The sequence below is a fragment of the Mirounga leonina genome, unplaced genomic scaffold, assembly GCF_011800145.1.
Source record: "Mirounga leonina isolate KUSES-001 unplaced genomic scaffold, KU_Mleo_1.0 Mir_199, whole genome shotgun sequence".
Taxonomy (NCBI): domain Eukaryota; kingdom Metazoa; phylum Chordata; class Mammalia; order Carnivora; family Phocidae; genus Mirounga; species Mirounga leonina.
This window is the reverse complement of record NW_023270498.1, coordinates 3787410-3814359: the sequence shown is the minus strand read 5'-3', so window position 1 is coordinate 3814359 and position 26950 is coordinate 3787410. Positions and strand designations below refer to the sequence as shown.

Sequence of the window (26950 nt, the reverse complement as noted above, 5' to 3'; positions counted from 1 at the left end):
GTTATTCTTTTCAACTTCCTAGCTCCTAAAGGTCAATAACAGTATATACTTAGAAGGGTCTCAGCTTCAACAGGCTTAATTAGAATATTTCATAGTTATCAAGGGCACCAGACCAGGATATGAAAAGGCAGTCTCTGAGGAAAGATGAAAGGATATGTATTCAGACTACTCTTAGGCGTGAGTCAAGGAAAATTACAAAAATTACACTGTCTTTTTTTTTTATTAAAGATTTTATTTATTTATTTGAGAGAGAGAGAGCGAGCACACAAGCAGGGGGAGGGGCAGCGGGAGAGGGAGAAGCAGACTGCCCCCTGAGTGCAGAACCCAACGTGGGGCTCGATCCCAGGACTCTGAGATCATGACCTGAGCCTAAGACAGATGCTTAACTAACTGAGCCACCCAGGCACCCCAATTTTGTTAATCTTTTTAAGAGATTGTTAGTACTTCTAGCAGCATTATTGAGGGATATTTTAAATAGCACAAAACTCACCCATTGTAAGTACACAATTTAATAATTTTAGTAAATTTATTTAATTGTGTAACTACCATAACAACCCAACTTATAAATATTCCATCACCTCAAAAATCCCCTCGTGGCCATTTGCAGAGAATTCCCTCTCTGACCCCAGGGCTAGGCCACCAGTGAGGGGCTTTCTCCCTGTGTAAATTTGACTACTCTAGACCTTCCAAAAAAATAGAATCATACAGCCGGTTGTCTTTTGTGATTGGCTTCTTTCATTTAGAGTGAGTTTTTGAGGTTCATTCCTTTGTTGTTGCACATATCATTACTCATTTTTTATTGGTGAATTATATTCCATCGTGTAGTTATACCACATGTTGTTTATCCATTTACCAGTTAATGCACATTTGGAGTATTTCCATTTTCTTTCTTTTTTTTTGGTTATTAAGGATAATACTGCTATGAACATTTACATACACATCTTTATGTGGGCACATGTTCTCAATTTTGTGGACATACAGTTTTTGTTAATTATCATAAGTTTTTTTGTTTATAGTGCTTGTTTAATTCTGTTGAATTCTGTTGTGCTCAAAAAATATACTTTATGTAATTGTCTTTTATATTAATACAGTAAGACTTGTTTTATGTCCTGACAAATGGTCTGCCCTAGAGAATGTCCACCTGCACTTGTAAAGAATTCCTCAGTGGTTGGTACTATTTTTCACACGTATGTCAGCTCAAGTTACTTGAGTGTCATTCAAGTCTTCTATAGCCTTGCTAATGTTCTGTCTAGTTTTTCTATGAATTATTGGATGGTTTGTTGAAATTTCTAACTACAATTATTTGAAGTTTCTATTTCTCCTTTGAATTGTGTCAATTTTTACCTTAGGTATTTTGGGGCTGTGTTATTAAGTTCATACATTTTTATTTGTTTTCTGCAAGTTTCCTGGGTTTTAATCTTCTGTTCCTCTCTGACTACCTTTTTTAAGTTAGATAAGTATTTTTAGTGTGCCGTGTTTAATTCTTTTGTTGATTTTAATTACTGTTCTAAGAATTAAAATATGCATCTCGATTTATCACAATCTACTTTAGAGTAATTCTAATTTAATTTCATTAAAACAGGAAATCCAGTTTTCTTTCTCTCATGTCTTTGTACCAAGAATAGGCCCTGGAAGTAGTGGGGAGTGGCAGTACTCAAATCTCACTGAGAAGATGTGTCTCTCTGATCAGTGGAACAGGAGGACACCCAGATCCAAAGAGAGTTGGGAATCTGCATTATGGTTTTCTCTCTTTTTTATCTCTCAGCTTCGTTTTTATGTGTTGGAGTTGTTTAGTCATTTATCAGATTTATGTGTTGCATTTTTTCCTATATATATGGGCTTCTTTGCCCTGGCTTAATGAGTGTTGTTTGATGAACAGAGGTTCGTAATTTTAACAAAGTCCAATTTATCAATTCCTTTCATCATGGTTGATGTTTTTAGTGTCCTTTTAAATTAATCTTTGCCTACTCAAAATCATAACAGTGGTCTCCTATGTTTTCCTCTAAAAGCATTATTAGTTTAACTTTCATATTTAAATGCTATCTGGAATTGATTCTTTTGTACAGTGTGAGGTAGAAGACAAGGTAGCTTATATCTTATAACCAATCTCACCTAGCACCATTAATTGGAGAGGTCCCCCTACCCCAGCCCACTGTACTGCAACCCAGCTTAATCGTACATCTAGTGATCTTTATGTCGGTGTCTTTTCTGATTCTATTCTGCTCCCAGTTGTCAGTCTTTCTATCTTTGAGACAATATCACAATATATTATTTACTTTCATACATTTTCCAGCTTTGCTGTTCTCCTTCAGCATTTCACTGGCTAGTTTTTGTTTTTGTTTTTGTTTTTAAAGATTTTATTTATTTATTTGACAGAGAGAGACACAGTGAGAGAGGGAACACAAGCAGGGGGAGTGGAAGAGGGAGAAGCAGGCTTCCTGCGGAGCAGGGAGCCCGATGTGGGACTCGATCCCAGGACTCTGGGACCATGACCTGAGCCGAAGGCAGATGCTTAATGACTGAGCCACCCAGGCGCCCGCACTGGCTAGTTTTTAACTTTTATATTTCCATGTGGATCTTAGAATCAGTTTGGTAATATCCACACATGTACACACATACACAACATCATTTTTGTTGTTTTGTTTTTTGCCTTTTTTACTGGAATTGTGCTGAAACAAGAGCTTCCTTTGAGGCAGACTGACATTTTTCACATTATTGAGTCTTCCCATGATGAACATGCTATATTCTTTCATTTACTTAAGACTTCTTTAATTTCTCTCAATAAAGCTTTAAGATTTTTAAATGTGGCAATCATGCCAAATTTTGTTAGATTTACTTCTAAGTATTTAATATGTATGATGTTACTTGAAAGATTAGTTTTTATTTTTTAATTTTTTTATCTTTTGTTTCTCCTTTTTATTTTTTAATTTAAATTCAATTAATTAACATATAGTGTATTACTAGTTTCTGAGGTACTGTTCAGTGATTCATCAGTCTTATATAAAACACCCAGTCCTCATTACATCATGTGCCTTCCTTAATGTTCATCACCCAGTTACCCTATCCCCCACTCCCCGCCCCCCCCAGCAACCCTCAGTTTGTTTCCTATGATTAAGAGTCTCCTGCGACGCCTGGGTGGCTCAGTTTGTTAAGTGTCTGCCTTTGGCTTAGGGTCCTGGGATTGAGTCCCACATCGGGCTCTTTGCTCAGCAGGGAGTCTGCTTCTCCCTCTGCAGCTCCCCCTGCTTGTGCTCTCTTTCTCTCTAACAAATAAATAAATAAAATCTTTATTTAAAAAAGAGCCTCTTATGGTTTGTCTCCCTCTCTGATTTCATCTTTTTTACTCCCCCCCTTCTGCTATGATCTACTTTGTTTTGTTTCTTAAATTCCACATAGGAGTGAAATCATATGATAATTGTCTTTCCCTGATTGACTTATTTCACTTAGCATAATACCCTCTAGTTCCACATCGTTACAAATGGCAAGATTTCATTTTTTTGATGGCTGAGTAATATTCCATTGTATATATATACTACATGAAAGATTAGTCTTTAATTCATTTCTACTGGTCGCCGGTATATAGAAACATGGCTGATTTTTGCATATTGACCTCGTACAACAACTCTGTATCAAGGATTAATTCTGATATCTGTAGTTTCCTTTATATTTTTAATGGACAAAAATCATGTCATTTTTAAATAGCAACCAAGCATTTCCAAAAGATTGGTGTTATTTCTTTGGTAAAGATTTTGGAAAGATTCAATGGTGAGGCCAAATGAGAGTAGGTTTTTCCTTGTGAGAAGGATCTTGATATGAATCTCTCTCTCTCTCACACACACACACACACACACACACCATTCAGTTCTGTCCAACTCACTACATGTGGTTTAATTATGATTTTATCCTACTCTTTGAGATACACGGGAGAAAAAAAACCCTCTAATTCTTAGTCAGTGTTTCTCACATATTTTTCATGAAAGTGCTTCTAATAATTTGAAGTCTCAGTATTTTTCTTACAAATTTTATAAAAGTTTTCATTTTCTTCTCCAAAAAAATATTTATTTTCTTGGGGAAATAAAGCTGCAAATAACTAGTCGACCCTGGAACAATGTGCAGGTTTAGGGAACTGACCTCTGCACAGTCAAAACTCTGTGTATAACTATTGACTCCCCAAAAACTTAACTACTCACAGCCTACGGTTGACCAGAAGCCTTACCGATAACACAAAGAATTGATTAACATATATTTTGTATGCTGTATGTGTTATATTCTGTACTTCTCCAAGAAAGTAAGCTAGAGAAGAGAAAATGTTAAGAAAGTCATGAGGAAGCAAAAATACATTTATAGGACTGTCTTGTATTTATTGGGGAAAAATCTGCATATAAGTGGACCCACACAGTTTAAACCCATGTCATTCAAGGGTCAACTGTATTGTTAAGGGCAACAATACTGCAGTGAGATGTACAATCGTTACACTCAGGGCCTTAGTGCTCTCAAAGTACCTCATACCACCTTGGGTATGCTATTCCCCTTTAGAGAATCAGAGCTGATTCTAACAAGGCCCAGAGTCAAGGTCATGCCCCGCTCACATGCATGAAAGAGGAGCGTCCACACGTGCAGAACAGAGGCTCCTGATTTTTAATGTCACAAGTGTTCTGAGACTAAGAGGCTTAAGTGGAATGAGTGCTGTGAACCTCACCTCTGAGGTGCCCCTGTCTCCAGAGCAAATCTGAAATCCTGAAAGTCCATATAAATAACATTTGCTGTTTGTATCACTGGGAGAAAGGAAAGAAAAAACCAACAGTGCCACACAAACCATTTTATCAAAAGAAAATCCTTGGGAGATTGAGCTATACAAGTCACCAAAGTGAACATATTAAGTTGTACTTGATTTGTGATCATTTTTTTAAATCCCATGCATTCTTGGTTTCAAACTTTTGCCCCTTTGACGCAATTGACTTTGGCAGCTTGCAACTGATCTGTAATTTTCCCTTTGTTGGGAGAAGGAAGTAGTTAATGCTACAGGTGAAGACATTAAGAGTTTGCAGAATAAAGGCCTGTTTCCTGAGATCGGGACTTAAAACCTTCATATTCTATCCAAGCTATGTCTATCCTAGCATCTAATTTTGTCTAAGGCATTGTTTTTGATGTCCTATAATCTTTGAGTCCACGTGTAATATTTTCTCGTGACAACACTGTTTTGTGTATGTGGGTGGCAGAGATCGACAACCATAAATTATTCACTAATCTCAGTTAATTATTACAGAGTATGCAAGTTCAATAGAAACTCTTCTCATTTTTCAAGCCAATCTTTAGGTAAGAATTCCAAGAATTCCAAGCACCATTTAACCTGTCAAGGTCAGAATACTATAGATGGCAGAAAGCCTTTCTATCTGGCTCATTTAAACCTCTTTCTACTTGGTACTCCTGAAAATAAGAAGTTGTTGATGTTTTGACATAATTGGATCAAAATCTTTTTTTTTTTTTATTTGACAGAGAGAGAGACACACAGTGAGAGAGAACCCAAGCAGGGGGACTGGGAGAAGGAGAAGAGACTCTCTGCTGAGCAGGGAGCCCAACGCAGGGCTCAATTCCAGGACCCCGGGATCATGACCTGAGCCAAAGGCAGACGCTTAACGACTGAGCCACCCACGAGCCCCTGGATCAAAACCTTTTAATCTTGAATCTGTAATCCTTCTTGAATCTGGTTTTCAAAAACATATTTATGCTCCTTCTAAGAATCTCTAGTATGCCATTTCCCAAATCCTGCCCTATTCCATCCCATGCTGTCTATCAAAGTAAGAATCCTTAAAATTTTAGCATACGCACACCAATAAGGAATTAATTCAAGAACAAACCAGTGACCACCACAGGGGAGGAAGTGGGAGAGGGGAGAGACAGATGAAGGGGATTAAGAGGTACAAACTTTCAGTTATAATATCAATGTCATGGGGATGGTAAAAAAGAATTAATCCAGATAATTTCTAAACAGAGTCCACTGACTCTGTACCCTAACTGGGATAAATCCTAAGCACAAACAGACCTGCAAAGAAAAATCTTGAACTGTACTCGATAGGCTTCCTGCTGGTGGTGATATAAATAGAAGGTGTCCAGGGTGTATGATGGGAAGGAACAAAGAAATAAAAGTGATGGAATTGGATTATATACAGAGATGGGGAAGAGTGGGGACAAAGACAGAGACCAAAAGAGATAAAGCAAAAATGGCAAAATGTTCATGAAAGGTAAATGTAGTGAAGGGTCTACACCTGTTCATTGTACAAGCATTTCAGGTTTTCTGTAGGTTTGAAAGCTTTACCAAGTTTCAAGGACTAGAACTTCCTCAGAGATTGAAATCACATCTTCCCATCTTTTGGAAATATCCAAACACAGATACCCTATCGAGTACCAAAATGTTGTTTCTTATCGTGCTTGGCAAGAGACAACACACAGTATCTTGGATATTTAAGGTAACCAAATATTTGAGCACCCCACAGTTAAGCCTTCCACTGAATAGCACTGACTCCATGAGAGGTGACTTGGGCAGTGCGCTCCCCTGTCCACGAGCAGGTACTGCAGCCTGGACAGGAGCCGCCCTGATCTCCTGATGGACGCCAGGCGCCCACTGGCTCCTCAGCAGGCTCGCTTCACCCCACACCCCCTCGAGGGCCGCCAGCCTCTCTACCTGCCTCCCCTTCCCCACCCCGACTCCATTCCTGCCAGTCCTAACTGACCCTCCCAAAGATTCCCCCTGGACACTAACAACAGCTGTGTCACCGTCTGCCACCTACCAAGCCCACATCGCAGGGCCTCCAGCTTGAGCCAGTAACGCCCGCAGCGACGAGCTGACCACCTCTCGAGCTGACCACCTTCTCCGAAATGCTGAGGTCAGGGAAATGCTCCCATCTTTCTGAGCCAATCTGTGGCTCTGACCTTGAGTCCTAGCACCACGCCCTGGGGCCACACAGACACCGCCGAAGGTCCCTCCTTCAGGGAGAGGACTCAAACTCTTGAAGACGTGATCATGAATCCAGAGTCAGCTTGCTTCCAACTCAACTGCCTCATCCAGCCGCCCTCTCGAGCCATCGTTGGTAGGCCCACTGTCCCTGGGAACGCACTCTTGTCAAATACCCTCTTAAAATGTGATGCCCAGAACAGCACTCAGTACTTCAAGGTACAAAGTCATTCTCGTTATTCAGTTTGAGGAAACGCTCTCCCTTTAAAAATTATGATCCAGGACATCTTGCCATTTCTTTTTCAGAAAGCAGATGAGGCTTTTGAGAGCCCGGGCTCTCACTGGACAGGGGGTGCTCTTCCTGCCTAATTTACTTATGAAAAATATTCAATTATGTCCGAAGTTTAATTCACTTAATAATGAAAAGTAAATGAGCCCAACCAGCATGTTTGATTTGTCTCGGAAAGAGAGAAACTGCTTTGCAAGAACAAAGTTAAATGAAAGTAAGGGACTCTCCTCACTCTGGAAATTGAATTTCTCCCCCAAGCGCTTCTTGGGTCCTCTATAGAGCATGGGGCTGACACTGGCAAGAGAGCGCACGCCTCGGTGCAGAACAGCTCCCAACTGTCCCCCTGGACCCCCGACTGTGCGGACGCGCCTTCAAACACACACATGCATGCATCTTTCATCGACCACGAAGCAGGCAGGGAACTTGGGGTGAACCGGGAGGCGGCTGGGAGGCGGGCCTGCGCTCGACCTGCGGCTCACGTACCATTTTTGCAGATGGGGCAGCACTGGTCAGGCTCGTACACGGGGTCCACACACTCCGTCTGAGGACACGCCGACACGGTGCACAGCACCTCCCCGTTGGCTTCGCAGCGGCACCGCTCACATGGGGACACCTGAAACACACGCCCACGGTCAGGGTCAGATCTCCCGCCATCCTCCCCATACAGACTCACGTCTTCCCTCCCGCCCGACTTTCCGTGAAGACGCCCAGGTGTTTTAGGAATGTGAAACGGGATCCAGCCCGGTGGTTTGCAAAGGGCAAAGCCAGGGTGCTGGAGCAGAGCGGGTTTCCCCCGGAGGGACCCCTTCCCACAGCGCTGCCGGGTGCCACACCAGAGCTGGGCAGATAGCAGAGGGGGGTGGGACGGGCCAAGGCAAGGAGGTACCTGGCCAGGAGGTGGCTGAAGACGACCCCACGTAACCCTCACAGCAGCACTAAAATACCTCTATCGAATTCTCGCCCTGTGTACCGATGAGGAAGCAGACGGGGGACACGCAGCTTGCCAAGGGACCCGACTCCGGAGCTCAGGCAGGCGCTCCCTCTCTCCCCCACCGCCTCCAGGGGGCCCTCCCTCCACCACCCCGTGCCCTGGAGCCTTCTCTGCACTGCACCGGCCCAAATTCTACCTCTCGGATCACTCCAATTAAGCACGATGACATTCCTGGAAAGGCTGCATGCCACCAACTCGATCCTGCCACGGTGACACGCAGGCTGGGATGCGGATGATTTTTTTTTTTTTTTTTTCCTGGAAATCACCACTAGAGTGATTTTCCATCGGGGTTGACCCAGGACAAAGCAGAAACAGCATATGCAGAACCAACAGCCAGAAGCAGAAGGTGCTACATGGAAATAGACGCTTTAAAAGATAGTGGAGGTGGGGGGGGGGTGGTTGTCAGGCTGAGCGCCCTAGGCAGGGGGGTCCTGGGCACTCTGCATAACACACCCTGACCAACCAGCACCTGTAAGCCAGAGAACGCTCCCTTACAACACTCACGGATGCCTCCTCCTAGCCAACGCCAAAAATAACAACTCAAATTTCTACCAAATACACTGGTAATCTCATGAAGCAAAGGCTCAGTTTGTATTTAAACGTAAAGGCTTTTGTCCAGCTCTAGACCACAGTCAACCTGGCTGCGAGTGAGCGCTGAGGCGTACCTGTGTGAGTGTGAGTGTGTGTGGGTGTGAGTGAGCAGCCCAGGGTAAAATGTTGAGCTGGTGTGCAGGACAGCCTTAGAAGCTGGCGCCAATCTTGCAACAACACAAGGGCGCTTTTTCCAGGAGCGCCCTGGGCACCATGAGGCTTTCTTGCTACTGTAACGAACTTTGCTTTTTGTTGCTACTGTCTTTTCTTTCTGCCCGCTACTAATTCCCCCTTCAGCCTGTAGCATCCTTCTGTCAAGGGTGGATTTACTTAGCAAGCAGGATAAGAAAAGGATCGCGAGTTTTAAAAGCAGAGACCTTGAGCTGCAAGAGACACGGTTCATTGCATGTCCGAGCCTTCAGGGCAAGGACTCAGACCGAAGCCACACAGCACAGACAGGGTGGATTAGATGGTGGGGAGCCAGGCCCCCTGGCCCCAGAAGAGGTAAGGACAGTCACATCTAGAGGGCAGGCTCGTCCGAAAGGAACAAGAGGGTCAGCAATCATTGGGGTCTGTCCTCAAGAAAGGGGTACAGCCTGGCACCACCCCCATGCAGGCTGCACTGCAGGGATGCAGGAAAAAGCCCCACTTTGGTTTGGGAATTTGAAAGAAAGGGAGCCCAGTCCTCCCAGCTGTCCCCGAGGGGAGCTCCAGGAAAAACCACAAAGGAGCAGGTGTGGGTCACAAAGACTGTGGACACTAGGGAAGCAGGACTAGAGGCGGCCTCACCCTGCAGCTCCCCACACAAGGAAGCACATCCTGGGCAAGACAGCCCGGAACCTCCTGCTCCTGGCTCTGCAAGCTCACCGTGTCCACGGCACAGAGCGAAGCTCCGACCGTGGGTGCCCCCAGCCCGGAGTGCTACCTTCTTAAAGGTTCTGCAACTTCATCAAAAGTTCTACTGTGAGCTTTGCTATCACAGAACATTTAGAAATCCTGATTCAACTCTTTGGAGATGTGTTCATGTCTCAAAAATATGAGTTGAGGGGCGCCTGGGTGGTTCAGTCGGTTAAGCATCCGACTCTTGGTTTCGGGTCAGGTCATGATCTCAGGGTCCTGGGATCGAGCCCCAGGTAGGGCTCCATGCTCAGCGTTGAGTCTGTTTGGGATTCTCTTTCTCCCCCTGCCCCGCCCCCTGCTTGCTCGCTCTCTCTGTCTCAAAGAAATAAACCTAAAATAAATATATATATATATACATACATATGAGTTGAGGCTCAGAAGCAGGATCACCACAAACCAGAATGTCACACTCAGGCCTCACCCCCTACCACCTGCTCTGCCTGTCCTCACCACACCCCACGCGGGACTCCAGTCCCTCACACAGGAGGTTCAGCTCTGCTGAGTCCCACACAGAGCCAGGCAGCCAGGCCCTGCCCATCCCCCGAGATGACACCATGTCCACAGCGGTCCCACCTGGGCAAAGGCCTCCACATGCTGTTCATAGGGCTCCTGCCTGCTCTGAGTCAGAGCTCCCCATCTGATCATGGTTCCCAGGACCCCTGCCCAGGAAGGGGGTGACCTAATAGAACTCTCCAGCCTCCCGTCAGTGGCCGGGTCCCAGGGCATGGGGTGGTCCCAATCCCGCCCCCGAGACCTCCTGCTGGGCCCCTCTGCCCGCCTCTGCGTGTCTGGCCCTGATCACTGAGGGTCAGGCTTCACCCAACTCTCCACTGGGAAGCACAGGTGCAGCCGGCCCCTCCCCTCATTAAGCCCATCACCTCACTTCCCACCCACGTGAACTCACTGGCTGGCCCAGGAAGACGCAGCTGCACGAGCTCAGCGTTACTGAGTCACAGAGGAGAGGTGTGACAAGACCCCGCTGGACTCAGGACAGCTGAGATCTCCCTGCTGCCAGTCCTGTCCCACCTCTGCACCCCTGACTCCCACACTAGCGCTGTCGCTGGGTCTGTCCGATCCTCAGGAGAGCACCTTCTGCTCAGGCTCCTCTATGGGGGAGCCACCGGGGTCCTCCCCGGGCTGAGATGGGGGGAAGCTACCCAGAAGACTGGAAGCCTCAGCCCAGGGCCTCGACACAGGGCTCGGGTCAGCAGTCATGGGGCGCACCTGGCATTCCGGGTGCCTGTGACCCTCTTTCTGGCTTATTTCATCACGTCACACGTATGGCTGGAGCGCTGCCCCCCAGTGTCCCCCACAGCAGCAGGTGCAGGGAGCTGACTCCTGGAGCCCCCCGCCCCAGAATCCCCCACAGAAGCAGGTGCAGGGAGCTGACTCCAGCAGGAAGGACTCTGGTGGAGGTTTGCCTGCCCCATGAGAGGATTCTGACCCTACCCACCGGGTCAGAGCAGTCCCAACGCTGCAGAGTCCTCACCCACCAGCAAGGGCACCAGAAGGCCTCCCGCCGTCCCCGGGGTTCTTTGTCCCCCGTGGAAGCTAAAACATGCCCTGTGCGTTACTGAGTCTGCGACCAGCAACATGAACTCGCCAGGTGCATTTCTGCAGTCAGGCAAGGAAATCCTTTCTCTGCTTCCAAAGCTGTTCGGTGCCCAAAAGACATTTTACCAGGGGTAACCTAACTTTGAAACAGTAGCCCCTCTCGTTAGCAAATCACAGCCTACATTCTGTACGGCATGCCTTCCGACAGAAATACCCTTCTCTGCCATCCTCCAGTTACAAACCCAAGGTCTGAACAGATAGAATTTAGACGCATAGCCTAGAAGAACAGCTGGGCATGTGAGGAAAGGTCCCCATTCTCGAGGCACCCACTGTGTGCCAGGAGGATGCAGGACTTGTGTCGGGTAAAGAGAATAGGAACTGGGAGCGAGACTAAAGACAAGCTCCGTGGTATTTGTTCAGTCATCCCTGTCCTGAAACCAGAGAGATGAAGACCACTTCCGCCATGTTTCTGGAAGGGAAGAGCAGAGCATGGGCGGGAGCTGGGCTGGTTAGCAAGAATGGCAGCAGGTCAAGTGCCCTGGGGCTAGCCTCAGATCCAGGGTCCAGGCTGAGGGCGCTGGCCTGGCTTACTCGGCCAAATGATTCTCTTCAAGGTGGATCCAAGAAATTTACCCTCAAACCTGAGCATGTTCTCAGTGAAGCGGCCATAAACACAATGCACAGCAGAAGCTCCAGAGAGCTATTAACTTGAGGGTAGCTCAGAATTAGACCCTCGTAATGTTCAGTAATTATACACATGTCTATATCGCATGTACGTTGGCTGTAAGGACCATAAAATAAAGATTGCACCTATTCTGAAACAAATAAGCAGGAACAGGAACCATAATTTATAGGTGAGACAATTCTCAAATGTGAAATGACGCCTACTCAAATGGATATTGCTTAAGTCGAGTGCCCTATACGTACAAATTAAAGATCTATACGAGAGTGGGACAGAGGTTGAGTGGGACGCTTCTAAACGAGGAGTATATGAGCAAATTTATATTTTATCACCTATATTTTACATTAATGAACTCAGTTGCAATGAGGTGTCGATCTGTAGGAAGCACTGCCTTGTATAATTTCGTAACCGTGATTATAATCATTATCAGCACGAGAAGGACCAGGCTCTGAAATATTGCAGAAAGCGCGCTGAATAGGGAATCCTGGTCTTGTCTGTGTCCCAAATCTCTTTCCCCTCGGGAGGGCAGAAACTCACTCCATCCTTCTTACAGAGCAGATTCGCTCCCCGTGCACCAGAAGACCCGCCTTCTTTCCTCAAATCCAGCTTAAACACACCCTCCTGTTCTGTGCTGCCTAAAAGGGCCACTGGCTGGGTGAGAGGCAGACAATGCCATGTGCCACCTGAATCCGGTTGCCTCAGTGGCAACCACTGCCATATGCCAATCTGGAACTTTCTGCTGGGGTTGCTGGAAGAGGACCATGACACCGGCGTGCCACCAAATGCACTGCGTCCTCGTGGTCAGGGGGCAATTCCAGGCTGGATGCAGATGCTTCCTTAGGAACAGACAACTGGGAGGCAGAACATCCCCGAACAACTGTAACATTTTCATAGATGGGATTAATTTCCACACAGAGAAGAAAGAGCAGAGGAGCTGAGAGCACAGAACCTTCACAAAGAAAACCATTCACCATCAGATAAAATCTCCCCATTTCCGTTTCCTCCATCGGCAGAGGCGTTCCGTTGAGAACCCCCAAACTGTTGGACGCTGCAATGACACGAAGTAAGATTAACATGACAACAAAGAAGGACACTGAGATCTGGACTTCCTTCTACCTACCCCCCACCCCCGCCCGTGCTTCCCTTCCTTCCAAACCCCTTGAATTCTCCCAGGCGCGCTGGCTTAGAGCAGAGACTCTCCGGCACCGAGACCCCCGATCCCAGGCTGTGGATGAGCAGCCAACTCAATTCAGGGACAACTCAAAACTAGGGCCAGGTCTCCGTCACGTCTGGGATTGTTACGGTTACTGAGCCAGTGCAAATATCCAGGCTCACTAGATCTTGACGGAGTCGAGAAAGAGATGGCCGGAAAGAGCTGAAATGAACTTGCATGGCCCATTATGAAAAACACAAAAAATAAAACTCTCAGCTTTGCCGCAGGAAGAGTGGCTCAGCGCCTCATAAACAGCTGCGCCGGGATCAGACACCCACACCTGGAGGCGAGGGAACAAAGACGAATCTCTCCCCTGAGAGGGATCGGGATTTAGAGGACACATGTGATCCACAGATGGAAGAGAAGGTTCGGTCGTCAGCGGGACGTGAACGCTAAGGCAGCGACTTTGCAGAAGGGACCCGAGAATGTGTAAACCAACGTTTGGGAACTGAGGAGCTCGATGCATGCCTGAGATCAGAAAGCAGAGCCTCCAGATTCTGAAGGAGTCGAGTCCCGAACTCGGGGGAGGGGCTGAGCCATAAATGAGTGAAAGAGAAACCAACAGAATGGAAGAAAGTCACAGACGCCGACTGAGATGTGCACATAGTAAGAAATTTCAAGGCAAAGTTGTGGCTTCTGGTTGGAATAAGAGGAAAGATGGTTAAGGAAGGTGAGGAGGATGGGACGGCCATAGAGATGGGGAGGGACCTGGAGCGGGGGGACCTCACAGCCAGACAGCCCAGTGGGGATCCTGAGAGCCTGGGGATGGGGCAGCAGCATAGAGCAGAAGGGAAGCCCACAGCCACAGCCCCGGGGGACAGCACAACACCCCCCTCCTGGCCACACGGTAGCCCCTGCGCCTGGCACAGGAGGCCCTCTCTACACGGGACAAGGTGCGCTTCCCAAAGCCAAGAGGCTACGTGAGCTCCCAGCACCACCTTGGGAAGAATAAAAAGAGATGAGAGACATCTTCCAAGGGGAGAAATCCTGCAGTGCTGAGTAATTACCCCAAAATGATGAGATTCCTAAGACCTCAAAGGACCACGCTTTCCATTATCATCAGATGTGGGGAGTCACAGCACAGAAGGACTCCTTCGAAAGCTAAGGCGCAGTACTTCGGTGTTTGCACGTCTGAGTCGTGTTTACACATCCTGACCCTGTTACGGAATTAATCTGAGGATGGTGAATTAATGACTTAAGCTGCAAGTTGCCAGAGGCACCAAGCAAAAAGGCCGGTCGCTAACAGCGGTCTTTGCGGGGGATGACAAGCAGCTTCTCCAAAAGTCACTGTCACATTTCAGTCACCAGATGGCGGAAGCGTCCTTTCCAGCGGCTGAGCCTGTTTCCAAAGTGCCCAGTGTCACACTTGTTAGCAAGATGCACTTAGAGGGAAATCACAGAGTCCGCTTCTATGTAAATTACCAGGTCTTGCTAGCTTCCGATCACCTGGAGCTGTGTTATTTGGGAGCTGGAGAAAAATGCAGGAGCGCTGCCTTTCAACTGTGCTTTTTAAATTTTTTTTTCCTGGCTCGAAACACACCCACAAGTCTGGTGCATTGTCAAGAACTACACAGCAAGTCCCAGCAGCAGCCTGAACGCAGGGTCCGGTTGGACCACCTGGCCACTCATGTATGAGTGTCATGAATGCACTGAATTCACCCCACTGCCTCTTACCGGCCTCGTCCGACTCCCTGCAAGACGCTGGGACCAGGACAATGCTGTCGCCTCGAACTAAATCTTTCCCCCAGGCTACCTCAGGTTCCTTACCTGGAACTGTCTTATTCAACCAGCCCAGGCACCCCAAAGCTCCGTCTCCACACAGGGCAGCAGTAGGGTCCAGCGGGGACACGGAGGCACCTGCTGGACCTCGTCCTCCAGGCTCCCTCGGCCAGTCAGGCCAGCACGGACGGCTCCGGACCCCTGCGTGCCCCTCTGCCCTCCCTTCTGCTTGATCTTCAGCCCCCTTCCAGCCTCCAGCACAAGCCGGTTGCCACGCAGCGCCCTTCGAGAAAGATTATTTTTTTGTTCTCTTTGTCTTTCCACTCTCTGTCAGAGAGCGGATTTGCACACAAAGGGACTTAATTAAGAACTGTCCCCAGAAGCTGTCAGCCTTCCAGTCTTGGGAAGAAAGCCACCCCACCTACCGCCCAGCAGATCAACAGTACAACAGTCTGACAACCCAACGCCACATGAAGGAATGACTTTTCCTTCTTTATGGCTTAGCTTGTGGCAAGACCGTCTGTCTAAGAATGCCTTTCAAATCCTCTTGTGATGAATTCCCTCAGATTAATACAGAGCATGTGGGATCTCACCTAAGAGAGGGGGAAAATGCTGGCAGTATTTACATGGCATCTTCCACTCTGAGGCCAACAGTTGAGTGGCTAAGACAAAAATGAGGAAGATTATTTCTTCTGGGCTAAAGATCCAGACCTGGTGAACATTCTGGAATGCCCTGATTACATGGTCAGATCAGATGCAGCCAAAAGTATGCCAGCCTCCTGTTATGCACTGCATAACTGTGTCCCCCCAAAATTCATTGGTTGGAGCCTTAACCCCCAATGGGATGATATGAGGAGGAGGAGATGTTAGGAGCTGAGATAAGGAGGCTGGGGCCCCAAGGTGGGGATCAGTGCCCTTCGAAGGAAAGGAAGAGCCTGGCGATCACGCTGGGCTTTCTCTCCACTGTGGGAGGACACAGGGTGGAGGCGGCCATCTTTGAGCTTCAACAGAACCAGACCCCGCTCCCAGTCCCCACAATGGTGAGACGTGTCTCTCAGTTTCTGTGGTGGAGGCAGACACGTGCTCACGGTGGGCCAACCCGCGGCCCTCTGCACACAGAGCAGGGCATGGAGAGAGGAGGCACCATGACCACAGGCAATGGGAACCACACGGGGCCTCTGTCCACCCACCCCGGGAGCAGGTAACATTGAGATTTTTGGTGGGCTACTTTAATAGAGGATCTGCTCATTCACAGATTCCTAAACTAAGCTCTTAATAGAAGGGACACATTCCCAATGGGGCTCTACTACCTACCTGGGGGCAGAGCGGGTTGATAATGTCCCTGTAAAAAATGTCATTAAAGCCAAAATTCTCTGGTTTTAAAAATGGGAAGATCGAAAGACTCTTGTTTTAGAATTAGAGTAAAGGGTGAAAGATAAGTAATCCCTGTGGGAAAGAAACAGAGAGCTTGGTCCTCCCTTAATATATAAATGATTAAAATTAAATGCCTTCCAAAGAGTAGGCTTTTAAAAGGTGGGCATGAGGGACGCCTGGGTGGCTCAGTCGTTGAGCATCTGCCTTTGGCTCAGGTCATGATCCAGGGTCCTGGGATCGAGCCCCGCATCAGGCTCCCTGCTCAGTGGGGAGCCTGCTTCTCCCTCTCCCTCTACTGTTCCCCCTGCTTGTGCTCTCTCGCTCTCTCTGTCAAATAAATAAATAAAATCGTTAAAAAAATAAAATAAAATAAAATCTTTAAAAAATAATAAAATAAAAGGTGGGCATGACATGGGATCGGGTCTCTCAAGGATCATAAATTCAATTTTTTCAGGGGCCTGTCAGGTAAGGAAACAAGGTGGTGAACGAGTGCACAATAGGGAGTGGTGGGGACTGTGACAAACTTGAAAAAAACAACACACTGAAACCAAAGGGCATACCTCGTCCCAACACACACACACACACACACACACACACACACCCGAGAAGAAAACTAAACCCCGCTGCTCATTTTGGCATTCCTCGTTTGAGACGACGGTAATAATGCTCATCTTCAGCAGGAAGGAATGAAGACGACCAAAGGAGTGTGTCCACTTCTTCTGCCCAAAGTTGGCCAGGTTCCAGGAACAGGGCTCACACTCCCCAACTATCAGGTGGCCACACAGACACCCGTCTGGACAGCATCTGAGGTCAGAGTCTGGCTGCCTTGAAACTCCGTTCAGCCTGTGTCAGCTGCCAATTACCCGGAAGGTGCTGGACCACGGCCTGAGCCCAGGCCGGCAGGCACTGCCGACTCACACCGTTGGCCCTGCATTCTTCCTGAAGCTGAGCCTCTTCCAGAGGATCCTGGAATTACAACAGGACACTGCCAGCCGTGTCTCCAGTTAATGAAGTCCCTTTCCATGGGGTTTTCGGCTTGGGTGGAGAAGACACTGCAGGGCTCTCTCCCAAGAAGAGCTCTCTTGGGGCTCAGGCCCAGGCAGTGTGGTGCCAGAGAGCGGACCATGAAGTTGTGCCAGGTGCCCCCTTGCTGTCACCGGGAGCAAGATGAGCTTTCTTCCTTGGCGTCCTGGAGGGTGTGGGGACCAGAGGGGAACTCTGCCATCAGTGGGAGTTGACCTGAGCCGAGAGGCTGACATCAGAGCACAGCTCGTCCCTCAGGCTGCCTGCTTCCCCTGCTCGCACAGGCCCAAGGAAAGGCAGTGGCCTTGTCAGATCTCCTTCTCTTCCAAGTTACGCACCCCTGACGTGTCTGCGTGTGTGACATGGCGAGGCCACCAGCGGGTCGAGGCACAGGTGTGCAGGGCAGACGTGCCCTACAAGACAAGGGACCGCTGCATCCTGGCCACCTGGGGACTCCCTGCACTGTGGCTGCGGGGACAGAGATGCCACCCTAACAGCCTGTCCGCCGGCCGAGGGCTCTGTGTCCCTGTTCAAGAGTGTGACCAGGAACACATATCGCTTCTGACACCTTAATGGGAATTAATGAATGAGTCACAGCTTGCTGGAAACTAAGTTTGTGTTTTATCTGCTTTAAGCCTCTACGGAGATACTGAGATACCTTTTCCAAAGTCCCATGAGATTTGGAAGTAAAACAGAAGTCAGAAATTGTTTTTAAAGCTGAACGAGGGCAATACGTTAGTGTGGCCTGCCAACCTATGGGGACAGCAAAAGGACCATACAGAAGGACCGGTCCCTCTGGTAGATTTTGGTAGAGACGATACTATTTACTTCTGAGCTACCTCGTGGACCACAGGTACCGAGAGCGGTACCAAGAGCCAAGCAAGAGGGGCGCATCACCTTGAAGTGATCTGAATGTGACCACAGGAAGGGCAAAAGCACACCTCCACAGGTGATGGGAGCTTGGCGGCGTCCGTGACCAGCAGCCCTGGAATGCAGGAGGGGCCTTTGGAACTGCTCACCTATGGCATGACTTGGCCTAAAGCTGAGCTAGCTGGGCCCCCCACAATGACTTTTCTCCAAGAACATTTGCGTTGTATCTAGTGGCATTTCTTGCGTGTTCAAGGATAAAGTTCCCAACTCAAAATTCAGCCTGGAGACCACCCCCCTCCTTAGGTAGTCTACAGATGGGGTGTTCAGCCCCAGCTCTCCTGACAATGGTTGTCAGGGGCTGCTCTCCATCCTGATGGTAGGACTTGGGCAGCATGTCCGGATGTCAATGGCCTCCCACCCCACCCCAGTTATGACCCAAAAATGTCCTCACACATTGCAAACATCCCCTCAACATGAATGACCCCCAGTGGAGAACCACTGGTCTACACTTCAATGAGCAGTGAGTTTTCTTCCATTCCTTCTTGACTCTGTGGCTTGGCTTTCAGGGTCACATTCCTCCTTGCTGAATTTCATTCTTTAGATGGCATTTTGAAGTTCTTTCAGTAACAGTTTGTCGGATGGCATGCTCTATTTTTGTTTAAAAATATCTTCTTTAAGAGGCTATTGGGTGGCTCAGTTGGTTAAGCATCAGACTCCTGATTTTGGCTCAGGTCATGATCTCAGGATGTGAGATCGAGGCCCAGGTCAGGCTCCCCATTAAGTGCTGAGCCTGCTTGAGATTCTCTCTCTCCCTCGGTCCCTCCCCAACTCACTCTCTAAATAAATAAGTAAATAAATACAATCTTAAAAAAAATGAAAATATCGGATGCCTGGGTGGCTCAGTTGATAGCGTCTGCCTTCGGCTCCGGTCATGATCCCAGGGTCCTGCGTTCGAGTCCCACGTCGGGTTCCCTGCCCGGCGGGAAGCCTGCTTCTCCCACTCCCCCTGCTTGCATTCCCTCTCTCACGGTCTCCCTCTCTCTGTCGAAAAATAAAAATTAAAAAATCTAAATAAATAAATAAATAAAAATAAAAAATAAATAAAAATATCTTTATTCATGCTCCTTCCTGAAGGATAGTTTTGCTGGATACATAAATTGGATTAACTCTTCTTTTCTCTTTGCTCTTTAAAGATGATCTCCTACTGTTTGGAGTTTTCCACTGTTGAGAAGAAGTCAGCCGTACTCATAGTTACTATTATTTTGCAGGCCAAGTCTTTTCTCGCTGGTTGCTCTGAAAATCTCTTGCATTGGGTGCTCTGCAATCTCACTATGATATGGCTAGGGGGTTGGATGTCTTTTTATCTTTCTTTAGATTCGTGGGGATTCCTGAATCGGAAAATAACTGTTTCAAGTAGATCATCTGGGACACTAACCCCTCATTTCTCCCATATTCCCTCCTGCCCCTTCCAGAATTCTGATCTGATCCATATTAAATCTTCTCTCCCTGTCCTCCACGAATCAAAACATCTCCTTCTTATGATCCATCTGTGCATCTGTGTTTCACTCTGGGTGGCTTCTTCAAATCTATCTCCTGGGTCACTGAATTGTCCCATAAACTATCTGACGTGCTGTTGAACCTCCCACTGAATATTAATTCAGACTATTATATCGTTCCTTTATGCAAGTTCTACCTGACTCTTCAAAGCTGACTAGTATTTGGAACATGCTTGTTTTGTTTACCCATACGGTTTATTTCAACATATATATTTTTGCATATTAAGTAGTTCCGTTTGTATCCCAACATCTGCATCTTACTGGCCTATGTTGGTCTTGGCAGACCCTTGTTGATGACACACGCCTACTAGTGTGTGGTTTTCATTCTGCTGTCACATTCCTTTGGAACACTACTTGTGGGGATTCCTTGCAGCCTGGGTGGAGTGTGCATTCCTCCTGGGAGCATTTGCTTCTCTCAGGTACCTGTGGCCCCTTTAAACAAAAATATCCCACCTGGATTTTTTGGACCACTCAGGGAAGCATGAATATGAGCTTCATGCTTGTAAGAGAGTGCGTGCACTAGAGACAGCAAATATTCACAGCAAACCTGTCAGCTCAACCCAGCCCTGAGGCCCATCTGGGGCACTCTGTCTGCACTGCCCCCTTGCAGTACATGCTCTTCGGGGGAGCACAGCCTTATGAGACACATCCTGATCTGATGCTCTCCCCTTGGAGCCCTGGGCCTGTCATGTGCCCCAGCCTGGCTGCGAGGACCCAAGGCCTGGGCCCCAGGCATCAGGGGATGCTCTCTGATGGCCACCACTGCAAGGCTGACTTTCCTGTCTAGATTCTATCTCCGAGGATTAATTTCTCTTATCTTTTTTTTTTTTTTTTTTTTTTGCCATTTCAGCTGTGCTTTTAAGAAAATGTGTTTTATATGATATCTGGGATTTCATGAGTTTGTAAGTGATAGATTCTCAGGCTATCATTCTTCTATATTCCCAGGCAAGCAAGTGGTGGTCTCATTGTGTTTAAAGCAAAATCATTTCTGGAATGCTCAGAGCCACATGGCATCTTAATTTTCCACCCCTATGCTTTTCTACAGGCCTAGGGCTTCCGAGAGAACTTGCAGGGCCATGGGCAGATGCCTGACATCATCCTTTTCTACAGATTCGAAAGGCACTCCATGTCCTGGCCGCACCCCAGTGCCCGACAGAAATAGAATGAGAAGTGAAATCCAGCTGGCAGGATCTCAGGCTTGGAACAGAAGCAGCAAAAAAAGGATTTCCAGCTATGTGGTCAGAACCATACCACGAAGGATGGCTATAGGGTATGTAGGCTGGGGTGGAAAACCGTATCCTCTACCCAAACTCACAACTGTTCTGTTTGTGACAGACTCTTATCTCTTCCCCGGAAACCTGCCCCAGGATTGCTCAGTCACTTAAAAACAAACCATCAGCCACAGAGTCTAGATGGGCCGTTTCCACCTGCATACCCTGCAGAGCCCCATGATGCTCCTCACAGCCCATCACACACTCCTGGGTCACTGCCTGTTTACTGGACGCACTCCAAAGCTTGTCATTATGTCTCCAGCATCTTGTCCAGTGCTTGGCAAATATTTGTCCAAAACAATTTTTTCTGAATTAAAAAAAGCAAGACTAGATTTTTGTTGGGATTTATCAGATTCAGAGATGCCATCCACTGAGGAAATATGTATGGGCAAGCCCCAAAGAGCCCCTCCCCGATGACGAGTCTCTGCAGGAAGTCTGCCCAGGGACCAAACACCCGGCTAGGGGATAGTCATCTCCCACAAGATGCACACTCAACAGGAACCCCCCTAGAAACCACACTAACCTAGTTGCAGGCTTTTTTGGTTTTTGTTTTTTCATTTGTTCAGAGATTCTTAGGTTCAAAGTGCTTTCACATGTATTTCACTGACTTTTCATAAACGAAGAGATAATCAGGATACTCTCCACTCTGGTCCACTGGAAAACAAGGAGGTAAAAGATTTGCCAAGGGACTCATGAATGCAACAGGAAAATGGCCCACCCAGACATCTTTAGACGGTAAGTACTCTGACCTCGAAGTTCTAGAAGATGCTGACTCAAACTGAAGAGGCGGGACATGACAGCACAGGATCTGGGCTCCTAAAGTGACATCTCTCTCCATGTGGCTGTAGGACCATGGATAAATCGTGCCAAGTGGGGATGTGGTCAGCTGGAGAGAAAATGCCCTTCGAAAGGAGCCACCCAGCACAGCTCTGGCAGATGACTGCCATTTGGAATCATTCCATTTTGACAGCAAATTGGCAATCTGGGTATATAGATGAACGTCTCATTTGTTAAATATCTGTACTAGTCAAACAAATGTCTTACGTGTGGTGAGCCAAGCAGAACACCTCCTTGGGCTGGAGTTGGCTTTGGGACACCAGTCTGCTTGCTCCGGGCCTGATAAGGTCTGGGGTCTTGTCCACGTCTGGAGATCTACTGTTCTGTCCGCTGCCCCTTGCCCTCAGGGAGCTCCAGGAACTCAATGTTTCTGTTCTCATTCCAACTCAAGATGTCATACTTTGAAGGACACAGACCTTTATTTTGTCCTAGATGGCCTGAGTCAAATGTAGGATGAATCCACGTAAATAAACACTTGGCCAAGTTGATCCAGCATTTAGTGGACACAAATGTGGGGCAGGTGCTCTAAACCTGTAGGAGCTTTCCCTTCTTCATGTATCTAGAATTCTCTCGGTCACACACAAGATACCACTACATCACCATTTGTCATGGACGTAAGGTGGTGCAGCTGGAAGCACAAAATCATCAGCGTGCCACAGTCTAGGACTCAGATCTTGGTTCCACCACGTACTACACCCATGACTTTAATCAAGTTATTTAACTGGGTTGAATCCTAAAGGTCAACATCTGACCACGTCTAAAAGTTCCCAAGAAAGCATATGGACCTCCCCCTTTTAAAAAACTGTTACTGTTGGGGTGCCTGGGTGGCTCAGTCATTAAGCGTCTGCCTTCGGCTCAGGTCATGATCCTGGGTTCCTGGGATCGAGCCCTGCATCGGGCTCCTCGCACAGCGGGAAGCCTGCTTCTCCCTCTCCCACTCCCCCTGCTTGTGGTTCCCTCTCTCACTGTGTCTCTCTGTGTCAAATAAATAAATAAAAAATCTTAAAAATATAAAAAAGAATAATAAATAAATAAATAAATAAAAAACTGTTACTGTTTAGGGGCTCGTGGGTGGCTCAGTCGGTTAAGTGTCTGCCTCTGGCTCAGGTCATGATCTCAGGGTCCTGGGATCGAGCCCCACATCAGGCTCCCCGCTCAGTGGGGAGTCTGCTTCTCCCTCTCCCTCTGCCCCTCCTCCTACCCCGCTCATGTGTGTGCACGCTCTCTCTCTCTCAAATAAATAAATAAAAGTCTTTTTAAAAAGCAAATACATTAAAAAAAAAAAAAAACGGTTACTGTTTAAATGGCTTTGGACAGAAAGGCAGAAACTGAGAAGTCCAGTATTTAGAAAATCTGACTCAGAACCAAAACAAACTCAGAAGTAGCAACTTCTGAGCACGAGCATCAGGCTGACTTATGAACGTTAGCTTTACACAGCTAGACTCAGTTCTCTTTGCAAAGGTAAATAATAATAATAGTGTTGTTTTATGCTAAGTGACATCAGCCAAAAGAACATAAATACCATGGAACTGAAAAATATGATGAATGTGTCCTTCTCTCTGCTGGCACCTTTTGGTAACTACAATAGAGATCTACTTAGAGCTTTTGATTCCAAATTTCATGGAAGAATTGTTTTTATTACTAAGCTTCTGGAAATGAGACTCGGCAGCAGGGTTAATCACGGGTCAGACACTGACGCCCTGGGAGAGCCTGGGGTCACCTGTGGATCTCCATCCAACTGCTTCTGGTTCCACAGTCCTCACACTTTGAAAGACAGTCGAGCGAGCAGTACGTATTAATAATCCAGTTTCCCTTTTTCCTCAAAGACCGACACCATCGCCAATCAGAGCCCCTGGTCACTACGAGAGCCACGCGGACAGACTGAACTGGTATCACACCAGCCAGAAGAGTCGTATAAATTGATTGGGTTCAATAAAATGCGGAAACAAGCTTGCAGACCTCACTCCTAGCTTCATGGTCCCCCAGGGGATCGGGAGGCCCCCACGAGGGGAACGACTTCTTTTGCTGCTCAAATTGTAAATTCCAAATTTGGGTTGCTGCTGGCCTGCCTGGTAGCCATCAGGGGCGAATCTGAAACTGCTCCGCAGAGCCCCTGAGAGCCGCCCGTTGGTTATATGCGATGCACAGCTCCAATCAGCAAACATAGTACAATAGTGCTTAACGCGGCGCTCAGAATGGAAAACACACAGCATCAGAGTGGTTTGGGTGGGCTGCCTCACTCTGCCTCTCAGGCATGGAGTTTATCACCAATCACTCTGGGCCTTCTTTGTAAATTCTTTCTTCAATCATACTTGCTGATGAAGCCTCCCCCACCCCTACCCCACATTTCTTGTATCTCCTTGGGCTCATGCATATGAGGTCAACTCTGGCCTTTGACACCTGTTAGAGCTACGTTACAGCCTGGATTGTGTCCTCCCTCCCAAATCCACATGTTCGAGTGCTACCCCCCAGTTCCTCCCAATGTGACTAATTTGAGACAGGGTCTTAACCGAGAAAATTAAGTTAAAATGAGGTCGTACAGGTGGGCCCCAATCTGATATGAAGAGGACACATGCGTCCTTATAAGAAGAGATGAGACACAGACATGAAGAGGAAGGACCTGGTGAGGACACGGGGAGAAGGTGGCCGTCTGCACATGGAGGAGAGGGGCCTCAGAAGGAATCAGCCCTGCTCACACCTTGATCTCGGACTTGCAGCCTGGAGGACTGTGAATCAATAAATCTGTATTGTTTAAGCTGCCTGGTCTGTTACTTTGTTATGCCAACCCTAGTGAGTGAATAGACCCTAGGAAGCAGACAGCACACGAAAATACCATTCAGGTATAAAAAATATAAAACCGACAGGTTTCCTTATTCAAAGTTGGATACCTGCTGGTCTAATGTGATGAACAGGATGCTTGGTATAATCTGAGAGGCAGTGGAGAAAATTCTACCAGTAACTATGGTTTTATTTGCATATACAAATTAAGTTGCAAATATCCCCAGAAAAATGCGGATAGGATTCTATTACTAGCAGCCTCATGGGAGCCCGTGGAAGCAGTGAGGTCTTCCGCTGACATCTGGCTGAGATCAACCAGGCCGTGAGGAACGGGGGCTGTCATGGGTTTGGGAGCTCGGGGGGAAAGGAAAAGACGGAACTGACTGTGAAAACTGGGCAGGGAGCCACGTGTCCAAGAAAGAGAAGCACTGGACGACGGGGAGAGGCTGAGCCCTCCCTGGGGCCAAATGCACATCCCAGGCACGGGGCAGGATCTGCAGTTCTGCCTGCTTCTCAGATGCCCACAGTGAGCACCCAGCCTCCAGCGGGAGCTTCCCCTCTCTCAGGAGGCAGAGAGCAGATGGTTTAAGTGTCTGTGTGCCTCCCAAGGAAGGAGGCCGAGAGCCGGCCTCCTTGTCACCTCCCTCCTTGCTATGGTAAACAGCATCCCAAGCAGGACCCTACTGGACCACAGCCTCCATATCAATTACATCTGCTTCACAGAAGAGCAAAGCGCTTCAGACAGCAAATGCTTTCCTCTTCCATTCTCCATGCGCTGTGCTATGCAAACCACAGACTCAGTGGCTCTCTCCCGGAAGCCCAGAATAGTCTGAGCAGGCAGGTGAACACTGGTTGTGCCCTGGCGCTCAGCACCAGGATTCTGCATGACTGCAACCCACAGAACCGCCCTCCCACCGGCCCCGGGCTCCCCGCCGACCGTACGCCTGCCCTTCTAGGTCATCCTTCTGACACCCCCAACAGAGTGCTGCATCCTTCCTCGGACAGAGAAGGAAACAAAACCACGGACACGAAATGACATGCACAAAGCCACACTGACTTAGGGAAATGCCTAGAATTTTCCTGACGGTAAGAGAAACGAAGGAGCAGGGTATGTCCGACGTACGGCACTGAAATCATTACGAAGCTGTACATATCACGGGAGCAAGCACATAATCAAACATTTGTAGCAGCTGGGCAACATTCATGCACGTGTACATCCAGGATTGGATGAAAGTTAAAAATGAAGTGTCACTTGAAGATGGAAGATGCACTTAATACTCTAAAAATAGGTTCACTGCTATCTTAATTCTTCCCAGGATGATAATCCTTCCAATCCCCCGTTTGTTGCTCTAACATCTGCCATCTCCAGAGCCTGAAACACAGTCTACTTACTGACCACCGGTTTTTGAAAACAGGAATCAGAGAACAGTTCCCCCATCCCTGCACACAAAGACAGTTTCTTGGCAGCCCGCACTTGGCGGTGAGTTACGAAAACAGAAGTTTGAATTCTCCCTTCTCTCTGCCATCTCAGGTCAATGAATGGCCACCTGGTGATGTGTTCTGGCTTTTTAGATCAAAACTGCAATAATTCCTCAGCCGACTTCACCAGACTCTTTTAAGAAATGACTATAAAACTACATACAGTGTGAACCATAAACGTGCTTAGTTAAAAACTAACGGCTTGCATTTGTTCTCGCAACTCCTAGATTTTCTTACAAGCCCAGAACTCAAGAGATTTAGTTTGTTGGGCCCATGCCTACAGCCCTGCCCCAGGCCAACAGGGAAGGTCCTGCCTCTGGGTTTTGCCAGGACCTTTGCCTCCACACTGAAACATCTGGAGAGGCAGATGTTTCCCACTAGTCAGAGAGCATTTTGAGGACAGGGTTCCTACCTCACTCAGGGTATATGGTCAGGGCCTGGTTCATATGAGTTTCATACGAGTTTCTCAACAAATTTGTCTTTCTTTCTCCAAAGGGCCGGAGTGAACAACTGCGCTAACCAGGCGGGCCTGGAGATGCACTCAGGGCATCAGGTTGGGAGAGCTGCAACAAGACTTAGCTGGCCCCTTAGCTTGCAGATGAGGAAAAAGGGGACAGGCGCTTTGTGGCTATCATGCAGCAGGTTAGTGGCAAGGCTAGGATGGACACCCATGTTCCCTGACTCTAAATCCAGCATTGTTTCTATACTTTGTACCTTATCTCCAGATCCGTCCTTCCCGGCTTTCTAGTTCTACAACCCTGGGGACTTATTCCTAAAATTCATTCAGTACCCTTACATCCTGGGCATCTCCTGAATGTGCAGATCTCAGAGGCTGGGTTCTGGGGGACTTCTGCCTTCTCTGCTCAGCTTG

The 26950-nt window shown here is 47.7% G+C and overlaps 1 protein-coding gene across 1 annotated transcript in view; it reads right to left on the bottom strand.

Moving 5' to 3' along the window:
* VWC2 (von Willebrand factor C domain containing 2) overlaps positions 1-26950 on the bottom strand; it is a 107913-nt gene that overhangs the window by 79187 nt on the left and 1776 nt on the right. The window contains exon 2 of the mRNA XM_035026470.1: positions 7725-7854. Within this exon, the coding sequence (XP_034882361.1) occupies positions 7725-7854 (130 nt within the window). The remainder of the gene's footprint in view (positions 1-7724; positions 7855-26950) is intronic.